This window comes from Ovis canadensis, chromosome 15, assembly GCF_042477335.2.
Source record: "Ovis canadensis isolate MfBH-ARS-UI-01 breed Bighorn chromosome 15, ARS-UI_OviCan_v2, whole genome shotgun sequence".
In the NCBI taxonomy this organism is placed as follows: domain Eukaryota; kingdom Metazoa; phylum Chordata; class Mammalia; order Artiodactyla; family Bovidae; genus Ovis; species Ovis canadensis.
The window spans coordinates 71,835,673-71,853,190 of NC_091259.1; the positions used below are offsets into that span (position 1 = coordinate 71,835,673).

The 17,518-nt window shown below is 51.0% G+C and overlaps 1 protein-coding gene across 2 annotated transcripts in view; it reads right to left on the reverse strand.

The window, feature by feature from the left end:
- Positions 1-17,518, reverse strand: part of ABTB2 (ankyrin repeat and BTB domain containing 2) — a 186,515-nt gene that overhangs the window by 36,441 nt on the left and 132,556 nt on the right. The window contains exons 1-3 of one of the 2 annotated variants that reach the window (XM_069554716.1): positions 13,999-14,190; positions 12,769-12,915; positions 5,205-5,418 (exon numbers count right to left, since the gene is read on the reverse strand). In XM_069554716.1, the coding sequence (XP_069410817.1) occupies positions 5,205-5,398 (194 nt within the window). In that variant the 5' untranslated portion in view covers positions 5,399-5,418; positions 12,769-12,915; positions 13,999-14,190. Of the gene's footprint in view, positions 1-5,204; positions 5,419-12,768; positions 12,916-13,998; positions 14,191-17,518 lie in introns of those variants that run through there. The other variant, XM_069554715.1, reaches the window with a different exon arrangement.

Below are 17,518 nucleotides of genomic sequence, written 5' to 3' on the forward strand. Positions count from 1 at the left end.
CATGCTCAGTTTTCCCCCCTTGTCTTGTTTTTGCCTCTCTTATTACGCAAGAGACTCAATCACATAAGGCACTCCTTCATAATTCTCTTATATCCCTTCCCTGCTGATCAACAGAAGTATAGCGAGAAACATGAGTTAATAAGCGAAATGCTTAAGATGGTATCGTTTCTGTCACTTAATATGTGCTCTATAATGCTAGCTATAATCAGTAGGGGTGTTTGTAAGTAGAAGTAATATTAGGAGTTGCATTATTAATTATATTGGTAGTGGCAGTAGTTATCTTAGTAGTATCAATAGTAGTTAGTAGTAACTGTATGAGTTGTAGTCATATTACTAACCCTGATGCTGCTTGAGAACCACTTTTAAAGAAACCTCATCCTAAAGAAACATTCATCATCAATGAACAGAGACTATTCTCAATGTCAACCATGTCATCTAAGAATGCTGATAACCATAATGGGAGGGGGGGCAGGGCGACGGCCACCGTTTATTCTTATGGACCGGGCACAGCTTTACTGTACTCAACTCATTTAATCCTAGTAGTATCTTATTATCTTCACCATTTTACCATTAAGGAAACTGGAGGCCTAGAAAGATGGGGTGACATGTCACACTGCTAGAAGATAGTAGAGATGATACCTCCAAGATGACCCTAGAGGCTGGTGGAGCCCCCAACCTTGGGCAGTACCTGCGGTAATGGTATGGACTTTAGGTAGAGTGGGCCAGAACCCTGTGGGCTCACATCTTTGCTAACTCCAGCTTTTCCGAGTTCTGTCCACATACTTTCAGGAACCCTCTTGGCCAGCAAGACACGGATAAGGGCACCCAAGGGCTGGGCTGGACACACAGTACCTTCTTCTGGGATCCCACCTGGAAAAAGACTTTGGGCAAAAATAGCTCCATGGGAACTGGGGACTACGTTTGGTATCAAACCAGCATTCTGGGCCCCATGTCACTTCTGACCCTGCAGGGGGCACAGGACCATGTACCAGACAGCTCTGGGCTGGCTCCTGGTAGGAGGGCCTCTCCTCACAGCGGCATGGGAAGGGCTTCCTAGCACCTGCATTCTCAGAGCAGTCCAGGTGCTGAGAGCGGATGTGGGGGGAGAGGGCAAGTGGAAACCAGTCGATCCTGAAACCACGGAGCCAGACAGCGGGGCAGGGCTTTCTAGGCCATAGGCTCAGCCCTCCCCTTGCCTTGGCCCCTGAGGTCCCAGCCCCCTCGGGCATCACTCTGGACTGTATTTCCTTGTTCTTACCCAGTTTCTCTCTCTCGCCCCCAGGTCCCCCCTCTATCTCCTGCCACGTGGTCATGGCATTCGCTTGTTCCTTCTGCCCGATACTAATCATCATAGTAGCTAATACTGAGCATTCACGGTGTCCAGGTCCTGCTCTAAAAAAGTCCTGCCTGCATTAGCTCCCTAGCACTCGTAACTTAAGGGTGGCTGTGAAAAGTACAAGTAACACGTACCCTCAGGCTTTGCAGAGACTAAGGGACAGGCTGAAGGTTCTAAAATCAGTCAGTGAAAAGTGAGATCTCTTTGAATTGCAGTTTTCCCCTCCAATTGTGCTCCGTTGGCTAAGAAACAGGACACCAGATGTTTCTAAGCTGCATCCCAAATCAGACGCTCCTCCTGGCTCAGAATCCTGAACACCAGCAGGGCCTGAGCCTTTGGAGCATGCTTCTATCCACAGAGGGGCACCGTGCAGGGCTGGCGTGGGGAGATAGAAGGCAGGGGCCAGGGTGTGAAGCTCAAGCAAATGGACTGGGGTGTAGACAAGCGTCCCACCTTCATTCCCAGTATTCCGCAGGTGTCTGGCTTCTCCGGGCTGCTGACAGCACTTCTTGGGGAGTCTGAGCACCCCCAATGCCCAAGGTTCTGAGGCAGAAAGCCAGATTTCTGCCCCCCTCCACCTCCACCCACTCTGCTTCTCTAGCTGTATCTGTCTCCCTCCACGTGCTCTGCTATATGATGTTCTCGTCCAGCAACTCACTGGCAAGACAGCAGACCTCCCTCCGCTCCTGCATGTCTCCATGACCTCCCTCCCCACTTCCCCAAACTCCTCATTCCCAGGAGGACCATGCCCTCTGTTCTGGCTCCCCGTCCCTCTGCCTCCAGGCACAGTGAGCGAGGACCATGCTGAGCCAGATGGTTGTCCGTTCTCCTCCAGACCACAGAGTAGGGGGAAGGAGGCTCCCCCCATCTCCCTGGGTAACCCTGGATTTCTGACAGCAAGTGCTTTCACTTTCTGAGCTTGGTCACGGGTGATGATGTGCCCTGAAGGATGGCAGCTGGGACTAATCCTGTGTTTGAGACCCTGCCGTATGCCTCGCTGGTGCCTGTGATGCAAAGCTGCCAGCAAGAAAGGGATCCTGGGAGGGTGCAGGGAGGTTTCAGCTGCAGGGGCCCTCCCCAGGAGGCGAGGAAGGTGTCCTGGGAGAGGAGAGGCTGGTGGGGCCAGAACAGCCCTGGAGGAGGTGGGTCCCCAGGGCTGGGACCCACCCAGGTTTTCTTAGAGCTTTAGGACTGGTTCTCAGCCACAGCTGGGAATGCTGTAGCCTGGCTGGTGAAGGGCGAGGGCCTTCAGGTCAGAGAGACCTGATCTGAATCCTTGCCCGGGTACTCAGCAGCTCGGTGCTCCCCAGCCCTGTGCCCTCATTTGTAATGTTAGCACGCACCTTGCTGATTCATTGTGGGGCACGGAAGAAGCAGAAGTAGGTAGAGCTGTCCTTTTAAAGGGAAGAGGTGGCTCCTTTCACGTGTGTTATCTCACAGCCCCATTTTACAGATAGGGAGCCTGAGCCGTGGAGGGGCCTGTGTGGGAGGCTGGATCTGAGCTCAGGTCTCTGTCTGAAGCCCGTGCTCCCTTCCCCACTGCTGCCCGGCTCACCGCGGTGGCAGATGGTAGCACGTAAGAGTGCCTCCTTGTGCCCCTGCAAAGCTGCCCCCTTGCAGTCCCTGCTTCTCTCCTCCCTCCAAACCCAGAGCGGGAAGCCATGGGGAAGATGGTCTTCATGGAGAGATACTGGAGCCCCATTGACTAGTGTAGAGGCGGCCTGTGGCATAGCAGGGACCCAGGATGAGCTTCGTGGAGGGATGAATGTTATGACCCATCCGCCCCTTGTCAGCATTATTGTGGTCACACACAGCACCCAGCGGGAAGGGAGAAGGACAGTTTCTTCAAAGCAGAAACCTACGAGCACAGACTGGAGTGGCACCATCAATGGTGTCATGGGCCAAACCCAAGTGACAGAGCTGAGCTCCTTAGCCCATGTGTGCGAGGTCACGGAAGAGGTCCCTTAATCCCAACAGAGCCAGACATCTCCAAACCATCGAATCCCCAAGCAGACCCAGAGGTTCTGCCTTATTCTGGTTGGGAGACCTGACCCCATGTTCCAGACCCAGGACAGAGGGAGGAACCTCAAGGGAATGAAGTGGGGGACGCGAGAGGACAGAGACACTGCCAGACTCACAGAAGCAAAGGGTGTCTCCCTGGAGCCCTAGCAAGCTCCAGCCTCTTTGTGCACAGGAGCAAAGAGGGGCCCCAGAGCTCTGCTAAGGGTGTCAGAGCGGCAGTGCCTCACAGGGACATGTGGCCTGGCCTGCGGTGGGAAGGCCAGCCTGGCTTCCCAAGGGCGGCACGGCCTCCCTTGGGTGGCAGGGTTCCCAGAGGGAGCCCAAGTCCAGCAGGACCTGCTCGGCAGCTAGGAGCTGGGCCATCAGAGAGCTGTCAGGCCATCCACCCGCCTGGGTATTCTTAAGGTATCCTCCTTACCATCCCCAAATCTGACATTTGGGGATTCTTTTTTCCTCATGGTGGTTCCAATTTTCCATGTGTCTAACACTCATTTGAAATGATTCATGGAAAAATGCCTTTGCGTCCAATTTCTTTGTGCCACAGACAGTGCAGTTTGTAAATAATGGGCTATCTAAACACACACTCGTGTGTATGTTACCACTCCAGCGCAGCTGCAACAATCACATACAGACAAGCAGCTTGGGTCACAAAGGAACCCTGATGCCATGTTTCAGAGCATCAGGCCCTGGGAATCCTCCCAGGAGGAAAGCCAGAGGGTGGCCACAAAGACATCCCAGGGGTTCTGGGCACAGCGCCTGCAGAAGAGCACCTCCTTGGCCAGCGCCGCAGCCAACGTCCACGGTCACAGCCCTAGGGCCAAGCCACCCAGCCTGGGGCAGCGGGTCCCAGGGAGGTACTTCTGCCTCCTCTCCCAGTCACCTTTGTTTGGGTGACCCAGCCTCAGGCACCCTCGGGGACCTCACCGACCAATAAACAAGCCCCCTCTGTCCCCATCCCCACCCTCTCCAGATGTTTTCTTGGCCCTTTTGCCCTCCCAGCCAAGCTCTGGCAACCACAACAATTTCTCCGCAAAGCAGAAACAGCTGGGGCGGAGGGCCTATGCTCTGACCCCCCTCCCTGCTGGTGCTTCCTTCAGGGAAGCCAGGGCCTCCACCTGCCACCTTCTCGCTCTGTGTCAGGCCCTGCCTGCCTCGGCCCTGCATTCGCTAGATAGCTCCCAGAGGATTAAAACGATGATGATCCAATTCCATCAGTTGGGAAAGGGCTGGGCCCCTACGGGAGAGCACTAGACTGAAGCCAGCAGGCCTGGGCCCTGGGGCTGTTCATCCACTAAGTTGCTGGAGATCAGATAATCGGCCAGAGCCATGACGTTCCCATCTGTAAAATGAGTGGACAGGGCAAAACATGCCTGAGATTTCTAACAAGAATGATGGTAACAGTGACATCACGGTCATCAACAGAGGTGACGGCTACCACTGATGGAGGGCCGGTTACCACCCAGACATTGTCCTAAGTGTTTTTTCTCAGAGCATGAGCTCACGCGCGTCTTACCACTCACTTTTCTAGGTAGATGTGAATACCTCATTTTATAAAAGAGGCAAATGAATTTCTGAGAGCCCAGGTGAAAGTGCTAGAGCTGAGAGGGGCCAAAGCTCAACTTCGGAGCCTCAGCAACCCACAGTGCATCAGCCCAGGGTCAACAAACCCCACTGCACCCCAGGGCCAGACCTTCCTCCATCTGAATGCACAGTCCTCGCCGTGTCAGGCCACCTCCCCACAGGCAAACAGGCCAGGGCCGGGGTTCTTCGGCCACCTTGTCAGTCACTCCACACGTACACGGGGTCGCGTGGCCCACCAGGTACGCAGCCCAAGGCAGAGCCCTACCGTTCATTGTTCAGGGCCATCCTCGGGGGGTCCAGGTTGGGGTTCTCCATGGACTCCATCTGTGGACACCGCAGGAAGTAGTACAGTGTGTGGAGGGCGTCGGGGGACCAGGTGATGGGCTGGGGCGGCTGGCGGGCCTGACGCGCGGGGCTGGAGCCTGGACACAGCGGGTGGCGCCCCTGCATGTGGTGCATGGCGCGGGAGACCAGGTCACCTGGAGGGGAGGAGGGCAGGAGAGAGCGGGAGAAAAGGAAAAAGTCTGAGTCGGCAGGGCATATTCTTCCAAGGATTCTTGCTGGTTAGAGGAACAGTGCCTAAGCCAGCATGCATAATTACTGTTTACCCAGAGGCAGCAGGCGGAGGTGGCAACTGTCACCCAGATGCACAACAGCAATCTAGACTCCCTTTCACTTCCAGTCCTGCCCTAACAGTTGAATGAAACACTTGGCAGGGCCTGGCCCCACCAGACTTTATGCTAATACAGTTTCTTTTTCAACATCCCCACTCTCTCCACCATCCCACAGGCCTTCTCCCGGCTCCGACCATGGGAATCTCTCTGGGCCTCTCCTCTCAGCCTCTAATTCCTGTGCCAGGCTGTGTGGTGGTTCTTTCCCATGCTGTCTGGGGGCAGTTCAAGTACTTCTTTTTTTAAAAATTATTTGAAAAATTTTTGGCTACGTGGGCCCTTTGCTGTGGTGTGTGGGCTTTCTCTAGATGCAATGGGGGGCTTCTCTCCAGTTGCGGCCCTCAGGTTTTTGTCGCAGAGCATGGGCTCTAGAGCATATGGGCTTAGCAGTTGAGGAGTGAGGGGTTAGCTGCCCCGTGGCATGTAGGATCTTGGTTTCCAGACCAAAGATGGAACCCACGTCCTCAGCATTGGAAGGCAGATTCTTAACCACTAGACCACCAGAGGAGTCCCCAAAGTGCACGTACTTCTGCAGAACAGGGCTTCCCTTTCCAATGTCCCCAAGGAAAACTCACCACTACCATCCACTATGCTTACTATGTGCCGGGTGTTCCATTTTCTAGAAAAAGTCTTTAATTTGATCTGTACACTGCTGGGGTCCAAGTATATCCCCATTTTGCAGATGAAGAAACTGAGGCCCATCCAGTAAGTAAACATTTACTGATCCCATGCATTTCCCTGATCACAGGGATGCCACAGTGTTCAGAGGTTAAGTAAATGGTGGAGTCTAGATTTGAATCCACATCTATAAGTCCATGAACTGAGCAGAGACCCAGGCCACAGCCTGCCCTCCTGAAGGTCGTGGGGTCCTCAGGTTCCTATATCCTGTGCTGTGTTTCTTCCCCAGTCAAGTCTTTTCAATACCCCACCAGCTTAGGACAGGAAATATCCCATCATTGTGTGAGGCCACAATGCTGAGAAAGGATGGGTGAAACAGCCCCCGGCACCCGCGGGCCCCTCACTCTAGGAAAAGCGGCGCCTTCCATTCTTCTCAGGCCTGAGAACTCAGGGGAGCGTCCCCTGTGGGTCAGCTTCCTACACCCCCATGCAGTTCCTCACAGATAGCCCCTTGGATAGAAAGCCTCTGAGCAAAGCTGAACCTATGGAGGGAGAAACCAGCAGGTTTTATTATGGTAGGTGAAGTGTCATTTGATGTCGGCAGGACCAAATCACTCACTTATTCCCTTAAACTTCCCTACAGAGCATCTGGGTCCGGTACTCTGTTCTATGTATCCCTGGGGCCCTGTACAGGTTCTACTGCAAAATAGGTGCTCAGCAAACATTTGAAGAATGAAAATGTAGCCTTACACATTCACTTCATTTTGAAACACTTCTGGTGGTACTTGACTTGAGCTCATCAGATGTCAAGTCCTCCCATGACCACCAGAGTGAAAACATTTGGTTTCCAAGCAGGGACAGTGACAGCCCTGGAACTAGAGACCTCCATGCAGGGAAAGAGCCCTCCATGCCCCCTCACCCCTGGGTCCTCACTCCTCTCCATACAGCGGACCCTGCTCAGCCCACAGCTGTAGCTTGGGTGCCTCCTGCCAGATCCCAGGGCCAAGAGGGCTGAGAGCACAGAGCCCCTGATACCTAGTTCCATCCCCAGAACTGATTTAATTGGCATGGGGCAGGACCCAGGTGTCTATATTTTGTAAAATCTCCCTTGCTAAATCTAATGTCCAGTCAGATTTGCGAATCACCAGGTAAGTGGATTAAGAGCGTAGATTCCAGAGTCAGACCTGCCTGGGTTTCAAACTGTGTGCCTTCTGTAAGTTACTTATCAAGCCTCAGTTTCCTTATCTGCAAAATAATTGCTTCTAACCACAAGTTCTGAGAATTCAAATAAATAACCAATGTGAAGCACTTAACATCAGGCTTGGCACAAAGGGCTTGGTAAAGTTAAATGCTGCTAAGTCGCTTCAGCCATGTCCGACCCTGTGCGACCCCGTGGACGGCAGCCCACTAGGCTCCTCCGCCCATGGGATTTTCCAGGCAAGAGTGCTGGAGGGGGGTGCCACTGCCTTCTCCAGTAAAGTTAAATACATCACCATTATTATTACTGTCCTTTGCTGCTGTTATTCTCTAGACTGTAGGCCGCCTTGTCACACTCTTCCTCTTGGGACCCCTGCCTGCAGTCAAGTATTGCTCCACCTTTCCCAGGACAGGAGGAGTCCAGCCCTGCAATGTCCGATCCCAGCTCCGCCCTCAGGTCCTGGGTGGTAGAAACTGGTCCCAATAATCCCAGGCCAAGCCACCTCCCAGAAGCTAGTTGCAGAGTTACATTGGCTGCAATAAGTTGAAACCTGGCTCCCGTGTCTCCAGGTCTGAATGTCATAACCATTGGCACGACCACAGGACCATGAGGAGGAGAATTCAGAATCCCTGATAGCATCAAAGAAACCTTGGTGAAATATCATTACAAAGTTTGATAAGGTAGAAGTTGTTGCCATTCATTACATTTAAAATTACTGCGTTGTTACTGGTGTAGACCCCGTGGCAGCACGTTTCCAGCCAGAATGCAGGCAAGAAAGTCAAGGAAGGAACAGATGTGCCTCCTAAGGGTTCCCTAAAAGGGAAGCCAGGAAGAGAGAGGCTTTCCGAAAGTTCAGAAAACCATGAAGGCATGGGAACTAGAGATGGAGGCCCTGGATACTTCGATCCAAGCCAAGCTGCAGGCGACAAGTCTCTCTCAAAGACCAAAAGACAGATGGCTGTGGACAACTCTGATCAGGCATCTAAAGACTTAAGCTGTGCTGCAGCGCCGTGTAACAGGCAAAGACAGCCGCATGCTCTGGGTGTTCTCCCTGAGAGACTGTCCTCCCTGCCACTTTCTATTTTCTAGGCTTCCTGACAGACATGAAAAGATACAACAAAATCTCTAGTCTCTACAACCACCCCATCAGCGAGGCATTTTCATTTCACAGATGAGGACACAGGCTTACACCAGTTAAATGTGTCCAGGGGCACAAGCAGCAAGGGGACCAGCCAGGACTTGAACTGCAGTCTCTGTGTCCCGAATGTATGCTCTCGACTATTGCAACATTGCTTACTCGAAGGGCGGTTTGCAGACTGGAACAGGTCTGCGAAACTGGTGGTTACTGGTTCAGAAGTTCAATTCAGAAACTGAAAGTGAGCTTGAAAAAATTTCCAGAGCAGTCTGACAGAGTGATTTTTATGCCTATTTAATCTAATAATAAAATAAGATGACTTGCATCTGATCTACACTTTATTTTGTGTTTCAGTTTGTTATTTTGTGTTTCAAATGTTTCAGTTTGCAATAGAGCTATGCTAAGTCGCTTTGGTTATCTCCAACTCTCTGCGACCCCATGGACTGTAGCCTGTCAGGCTCCTCTGTCCATGGGATTCTCTAGGAGGAATACTGGAGTGAGATGTCATCCCCTCCTCCAGGGGATCTTCCCAACCCAGGGATCAAACCCGCATCTCCTGCATTGGCAGGCGGGTTCTTTACCACTAGCTCCACCTGGGAAGCCCAACAGAGGTGAGGATATACCACTCCTGGCCCGTCACCACAGTGAGTTTGAGAAGCTGTGGCTCGACGGGGCTGTGCTCTTGGTTTGGCACAACTGGGCTCTCAGAGCTGCTTCTGAGATGTCCTTGTACTCAAGAATCAAATGACCCTAAGCTTGATGAGACCTCAGTCTAAAGCCCAGGAACACCCCAGAGCAGGGAGAAACACCCTTTCTGCTTGCTAGTCATGAGAGCCTTGATCAGAGGTGCTATGGGTTCCCTCTGGACTGTCTAATGTCCATCAGGAGCCATTAGATAAAAAGAGCAGGGGAGGGACGTCCCTGGTGGCCCAGTGCCCAACACTTTGCACTCCCAATGCAGGGGGCCCAGTTCAATCCCTGGTCAAGGAACTAGATCCCACATACCACAACTGATGGTTTGCAAACTGCATCTACAGATCCCACATGCTGCAGCTAAGATCTGGGGCAGTTAAAAAAAAAAAAGAGCAAGCAGGGGTAACCTGGGATTTAACACTGTCTCCAAAATGAGGCCCACACCACCTGGTTCCCTTTAAAAAAGTGTTTCATTTCTTTCTTATTCCCTCCCATTTACATTCTCATAAGTAGAGAGGGACAGAGGAAAAGACAAGTGGCTGGAGCTCCCTGTGCAGCTGATACAAGAGTGAGACTTCCTGACCAACCTGGCAGGCTGGTCCTGGCGAGGTGCAGTGAGAGGATGCATGTTAAACCCGGGCTAAACTCTCAGGGACGAGGTACTCAGTGCCAAGTATCACTAGCCTCATTAAGTTCTTTAGTCTCAGAGGGAAAAACTGCAATATCTGCCTCCACCTTCAGCTTCTTCCTCCTTCAAGATGATTAGCAAAAACACCGGTTTCAGAGTGAGAGAGCTTGGGAGTCTTCGCACATGACACAGCCAGTTGGGTTGTTGGTGAAAGATGCTCTGGGCATCCTTCTTACCTTTGGCCTGAGGAATGGCTGAGCCAGGATGAGGACCAATCCCAGGTGGGCTTTAGGAGGCAAAAACTGGATGACAGACGATTCACTGGGCTTCCCAGGTGGCATCAGTGGTAAAGAACCTGCCTGCTAATGCAGGACACACAGGTTCGATCTCTGGTTGGGAAGATCCCCTGGGGGAGGGCATGGTAACGCACCCCAGTATTCTTGCCTGGAGAATCCCATGGACACAGAAGCCTGGCGGACTACAGTCCGTAGGGTCGCCAAGAGTTGGACACAACTGGAGTGACTTAGCATGCAGCAAATTCATTTCTACACACACACACACACACACATGGCTCAGATACTGTTCTCAACACTAGTGATACGTACTCCAGGGGTACAACAGAGAAAGTCTCCATTCTTGTGATGGTGACTTTCTAATCACATGGGAGAGATGACCAACAATTCACCTGCCAAGTGTCCATTAGTGCTTGGAATAAACCAAAGCCAAAAGATGGGACACAGAGGAATGAGGGTGGGACCTTGAGTCTCTGCAGGGTCTGTGGGAAAGGCCTGTCTAGTAAGTGTTATTTGGCAGAAATTTGGAGAACGTGCCATGATTGGGCACCTGGGGGAGAAGGTCACGGGCAGAGGAATGACTAGTGCAAAGGCCCTGGGGTAGGAGGATTTGGGCTAGAAGGCCAGGGTGGTTGCAGGGCGGTCAGCAAGGGAAGAATAGTAGGTGATGAAGCCAGATGGATGACATGTCCAGTCCCGGATTTCATGAGTGTGTTGGAAAGCCATGGGGAGAATGGAGGGGATACTGAGCAGCAGAGTGACAAAATCCAATTTGGGTTTTAAATAGCCCTGGTTTGGGTTGAGTTGTTGGGAAGTGAAGGTGGTGAAAGGAGAAAACCAAAAATCGGGATTGTTTTAGAAGGTAGAAACAACAGGACTTGGTCCCTGGGCTGAGTGACAAGGACAGAAAGATGACACGCCTGTCACCTGAGAGTAGTTTCTGAATGCTCCCCTTGTGTCTGACTCTGATTTGTAACGGGCATGGAGACTACTACAATAAAAGGCTCTATGATAAAAGTCAAGATCAGATTCCAATCTTGACCTCAGCTGCCTTGAGATGCTGTTGGCTGGGCTGCTAGCCACGTCTACGAAGCCCATGTGTGTGTGTGTGCTAAGTCACTTGAGTCGACTCTTTGCAACCCTATGGGCTGTAGCCCACCATAGCCCTAGGTAATTCAGAGCTTTGCTAAAGCCAGACACAGCAGGAGTCAAGCCCTCACTCGGATTCTTCCAATCAGCAGTCTGACTTGGGGGCAATGACTTTTCCTCTCTAAGCCTCAGTTCCCTCACCAGGACATACCTTGCTGAGCTGTTCTGCAGAGTAAATGAGATCACGTGACCAAGGTGCTTCATACAGTGCCTTGCATACAGTAAGTGCTCAATGTTCCAAAAGCGAAACAAAACCCAAGTGCTCTCCAGTGGACTGAAGCCTACATGTGTTCCCCATTGTCCTCGGGCCAGGAGAGTTCAACACACAGACTCTGCGTAGCTCCAAAGACAGCCCACACACTCATGCCAACTTCCTACAGGGGCCCCAAGGGGCAGCGGACCCAGGTGGCCATGCTGGAATGCCCCTAGGAGACAAAGAGCCTGAAGTCCCGCTTTCTGAACCAGCCCTTTTACCAATCTGCTCTATGACCTTGAACCAGGCACCTTCACTTCCTGTCCTAGGGAGGGAAGGAAGGCTGGGGGCAGGGAGGGAGGAAGCTGTGTCCTAAAGAAGCAGAAAGGCTCGCCATTCACTATTCAGGGGCCAGAAACCTGAGAGAAATTACAAGCGGAAAAGGCGGGAGCAGAGTGAAACTCCATCTGTTTCCAGGCTGTGTGCTACGACCCCCGGCGTGTGTGCCCACCCTCTGCTGGGTGGGCTTATGACACAGGAAGGGAGAACTGAGGAGGCTGAGAGTGCAGTTTGATTGCTCAAATAATCGGGATAATGAGAGGGAGAGACGGGGGGCACGGGGATCTCTGGCCTCCTAACAGGCTTTTTTGAAGCAGCTGTCAAGCGGTAATGACCTAGACCCAGGGGTTTCCCGGTGTGTTTCAGATAGCCCCAAGGTCCTGGGAGATGCTCAGGGCGCTGCAGGGCTGAGTCTGCAGACCACACCCACCTTCTGCCAGCCAGAGAAGTTCTGCTTTTTTCTTTCTTTCTTATGTTGAGGCTTCAAGACATGCGTTCCTTATAACACTGGCTATAAATTCAGAGTCTTTGGGGGCCAGGCAGGTAAAATAAATGCATGAGACAGGTCAGCTATGAGATACTGAGGTATGTGACGATGAAGGGAATGCCTGCTGTCCCCTTAGCTGCCGCTCAGCTCCCCTGATCCCTGGCATTCAGGGCTGGGGCACAGTGGTGTCAGATGGTCTGATTTCTCTAGAGAAACCAAAGATCTGGGTTTAGATGTGATTAAAGGCACCTGCTGGTCAAACCACACATGTCTGTGGGCCACTGGTTTGCAACCTCTGGCCTTAAAGGATGGACAGTTTTCGGAGAAGGCAGGAGACAGGCAGAGGAGGAGGAAGCCAGGACCCAGAAGGCGGGCTCTTCCCCACCTCTCCCTCGGAGCCAGCGGGCTGTGGGGGCTCCACTCACTCAGCTCGGAGATGCTCCCCACACAGGTGGCCAGGAGGGACTGCTCCAGGGTCCGGAGCTCCAGCTGCGCGTAGGCGTCGGCTCGCTCGTCGTGGCCCAGGGACCCCCCATTGTAGGGGCTGAAGTACGCGGGAAGGGAGAGGACACCTGTGGGAAGACAAGGTGCCGTGTCAGAGAGTATAATCAATAAACAATCGATGATACGAATAAAATAGAGTTTTATTTGAGCCAAATGGAGGACTAGCCTAGAAGTGTGCTGCCCAGATTACTCTGAGAAACTGCTTCAGAGAAGCAGAGTCTTATAGTTTTGTATCTTGTCAGAATAAAGAATATTAAACAAGTCAGGATTACATCTCTTCAAGGTTTGAAAAGAAAAAAAAAAGAACAGACCAGCATGTACACAGAGAGTCATTAAGGCCTTCACACCTGGGAAGGGGGTCTTTATCATCAAAGGAGAGCCAGTAGCACACCATCCCAGGAAGAGGGGCATTTCATCTTTATTTTCAATTTTTTTTTAAAGGTTTTTTTGGCTGTGGACCAGTTTTAAAGTCTTCACTGAATCTGTTACAACACTGCTTCCGTTTTATGTTTCAGGTTTTCAGCATGTGGGATCTTAGTTCCACAACCAGGGATCGAACCCCCAGCCCTGCACTGGAAGGTAAAGTCTTAACCACTGGACTGCCAGGGAAGTCCTTAAACTTTATTTTTAGACATTATTTGCTTCCGGTCAATGTGCCCTTAGCTCTTCAGCAATTAAAGCAGATGTACAGTGTATGTTTGATAGGCCACAGGTTATTTTGGTTAGCATAAAATTCAAGTTAGGGACTTTCCTGCTGGCCCAGTGGCTAAGACTCTAAGCTTCCAATGCAGGGGCCCTGGGTTCGACCCCTGGTCGGGGAACTGGATCCTGCACGCTGCAACTAAGAGTTCATACGCCACAACTAAAGATCCCACATGCCAAAACTAAAACCCGGAGCTGCCAAATAAATACATAAACAGCAACGACAACAAAAAATCAGATTAACTCACGTATAAGCCAGAATGACTTCCCTATATCTCAATATGTGAAAATGTCTTTTATCAACAAGCCACCTGAGGAAAGAAGCAAAGCGGGAAGTCCATAGCCCTCTTTCCCATCTGCTGGAGTGGGCCAACTGCAAGGCTCCACTTAGGACAGCTGACTTTTAACTGTGGCTGGTGCTGTGGGAGCCAGAATGCGGGGTGGCCCACCTGCGTATGAGGTTTAAAGCGGTGGAGATCACCCCTTCCTGAAGCTGCACAAGGAACTGGCCTCCAGACACCCGTGGGCCACGCAAGCATTCACTCATTCCTTCCCCTCTTCACTCGCTGAATATTCAGGGTGCTTCCCAGGCATTGTGCTGTCTTCAGGATTCCAGGGTGACAGAGAGGCTTTGTCCTCACGTTGCTCAGGGAATGGGGCATCAGATATAAAGGTCCATCCCGCCCACTCAAAGGCCAGCACCACCCCTGGAGTCCTCTCACTTCCTCATGCTGCCCACACACCACCCCCTTCTCCTTCTTCAAGCCAAGAACAGGACTAAGAGAAACCAGAAAAAAGGATGCTGGCTTTCCCCACTCCAGCCACCGGCCAAGGCCAATTAGTGTTTTTCATTAGCACTTCAACAACAGAGGAGCAGAGCTGTCAGAATCAATCCCAGAGGGTGACAGCGCGTAAATTTCTTCAACTCATTGTGTGGCTTCTTAGAAAACACTAGAGAAGCAAAATCAGACTGGCTTAAAATTGAGCTGTTGGTTGTTAAGAGCATGTGGGCACAGAGAATCCCAGTTTTTGATAACCGCTATTTCTTTGATCAAGGCATCTTTGTCCAACCCCCTTGAACTTTTTTTTGAAAAAGCAAAATACCCACAGGAATTTAATCAGTCACTTTTGGGAAAAATCTCTTAAAATTCCTTGAGATGATGGGAGAGCCCCTGGGTTGTGGCCAAATCCGGGCTAGGATTCCCTATCCTGCCCACAGAAATTGTCACAAGGATGATAATAGCCATGGGTCCTGCAGCAAAGAGCTCAAGACAGGGCCTTGGAGCTGGAGCCTTTGGGCTCATGACTCTGGCTCTGTCACTGAACCAGCTGTGTGATCTTGGGCAAGTTACTTCACTTCTCTGTGCCTCAGATTCCTCACGTGTTAACTACAGATAACAAAGGCTATTGAGCTTACGGCAGTGTGGCAGTGAGGAATGACTTGAGCTGTTGAATGTCAATGCCTGGACTGCTGTGTGGTTCAAAATTAAAGGCTCTTCAGTTGCTATTACAGGTATTTTTCCTATGTGCTGGGAATGCAGACTTCATGTATTATTCTTTCGCCAAGGTCGGCACCTCTGTCTCCATTTTAGATACTGTGCAGAGAGTTTTAATAACTTGCTCTACTAAGTGGCAGAGCTAGGATTCGAATCCAGGTCTGACTGGCTCTAGAACACACGCGTTTCATCCCTCTGTGAGCCCAGATTCCCACCACCAAGCTCTCCTATGGCTGTCCTGATTCAGCGCTGTTATCCCTGCTCGGTTCCCTCCAGGAGTCCCTGTGCTGGGCCTCACGCACAGAGCAGTCTTCCTCCTGCCCAGATCCTGGCAGCGGACTTTGACCAGTCTCAAGGTTCAGCTGCTCTGCAGCCCTGCCCTACTAGCCTGCCCTTCCCCCAACCCCGCCTCCCGGCCTCCTCTGTGCTCCCTCTCTGCCTTGCTGTGTGCCTGAGACCTGCGCCCTGAGTCTCCCTTCGACCCTTCCAGGATGGCAGTGGTGACTGACCTGGCAAAGCAGGGCATCAAAGCACTTCCTCAAAGCTCTGTTTCCAGTGGGAGGAGGAGGATATGACTAGGTCCCCAAAGCGGAACCTCTCCCTGACAGCTGAGGACCCAAACACATTAGGAAGGGGTAGCTCTGGGCATTAAGACAAGTAAAACAAAAGACAACCCCCACCCACCCACCCACCCACTCAACTAAAAAGCTCAACCCCACAGACAGCCCAAACATTTGGGAGGGTCTCTATGCAACGAGAAGTCCTAATGCAGGCCTCACTCTCCCCCTTCTCTTCATTATTAATCCAAAGAAACAATGCTGGGGACATGTGGATCAAATTTACAGTGCTTAGGGCAAGGGAATAGGAAGGTCAGCTGATTTGTCAAAGGATTCCCAGAGAGAAACATTATGTCAGTGGATCTAGTAACAAGAGCTGGCAGCTCCATTAATAACTGTTCCCACTTTCCCAGTCATCACCCACCCAGAGGGGCTTTCACTTAATACCGTGGCAAAGGTAATTATGAGCCTCTTATTAATAATAGTAACTGATAGCGTCACAGCTTTTGCATAGTACCTTTTGCTTTTAAGAGACTTCTAACACTGAGTACTTAATTTATTCTCCTGGCAAGGGAGGTAGGGCGGTCATTATCAGTAATAGCCACTGCTGACTTTTATAGCAGGCTCGCTATGTGCCAGGATTGTGGTAACTTTGTATGCAAGGTCATATTCAATTCCCAAGGCTTCATGAGGTAATGTTTGCACCCATCTTATAGATGAGAAAACCAAGGCCCCCGCCCCCAAAGTTAAGCGATCTTCCCAAGGTTATTGAGGGTCAGGAATTGAACTGGGGCTAGATGTCAATCTCTTGAGTCTCAAGATGTTGAAATAAAAATGACATCCTAACTTTCACCACCTTGTTCTTTAGTTAGAGAATGAGGATGTGTGCGAGAAAAGGGGTTCTGGTCTGTTTGGGCCTGGAGTCTGAGAGGAGGAAATAAAAAGATACAGATTCTGACTTTCTTTTTTTAATGTGTCTTCAGGTACCACCTGCCAAGGATTCCTGGAGGGCTTGCATGAAGCTCTACAGACAGAAGGCTACCTCTCTTATTCCCCTCGATCTTTCCAAAATGCAGTTCCACAGCTTGCCTTCTGAATCTGCTGAGTCTGTCCCCTAAGAAAGGTCTTTTTTTTTTTTTTGTCAATGTGAAATTCTTCTGTCTCCCACATAAGCCTGTTCTTCAGCCGTTCTCACTGGAGATGGAAAACGTTTGCCTTAAGTTCTCGCAACACTATGCCTTCTTTGCCCACAGAAATTCCCAGGTTTATCACATGGGCCTGGGGCAAGGTTATTTTAGAAAAAGGGCTTTCCAAAAAAAAAAAAAGAAAGAAAGGCAAAGCATCCCCCTTCCCTTTACTAAGAAAAAACAGTTTATTTCAGTCATGATGGAAAAGAAAGCAAGTCAGAGTGAAACCTTTATTCCTTTACTAGTTAATAAGGACACCCAAATCAATCCCTACTGAACACTGTAAAAGTTACAGAGAAAACCCACATGCACGGCTCAGATCATTACCGTGAAACGAACTACTGCGTGAGAGGCAGGGAAGAAGTAGACAAGATCCAGGCATCCTCTGCCTCTCTCATCTCCAAAATCAGCATTTCTGTTGAAACAAGGTTCCACCACCCCATCTGCTTTGGCTCTATGTGAAGCCTCTAGGTTTCTCAATCTACACACACAACCACAATCTTCCGTCATTCCATTTTTCTGAAGCAGGTTGCCCAACCCTTGAATCTCAGAACTCATTATCTCATTCCCCAAAGCCGCCAGTCCCTTCTTTGAGCACAGCACCGCATCCACCCAGTTGCCCAAGGACAGACCTATGAGTCATTCTTATCAACTCTCTCCTGCCTCCCCCACACATCCAATCAACCACCAAGCCCTGGTGCTCTCACCACCTTTCTATCTCAAAACTCT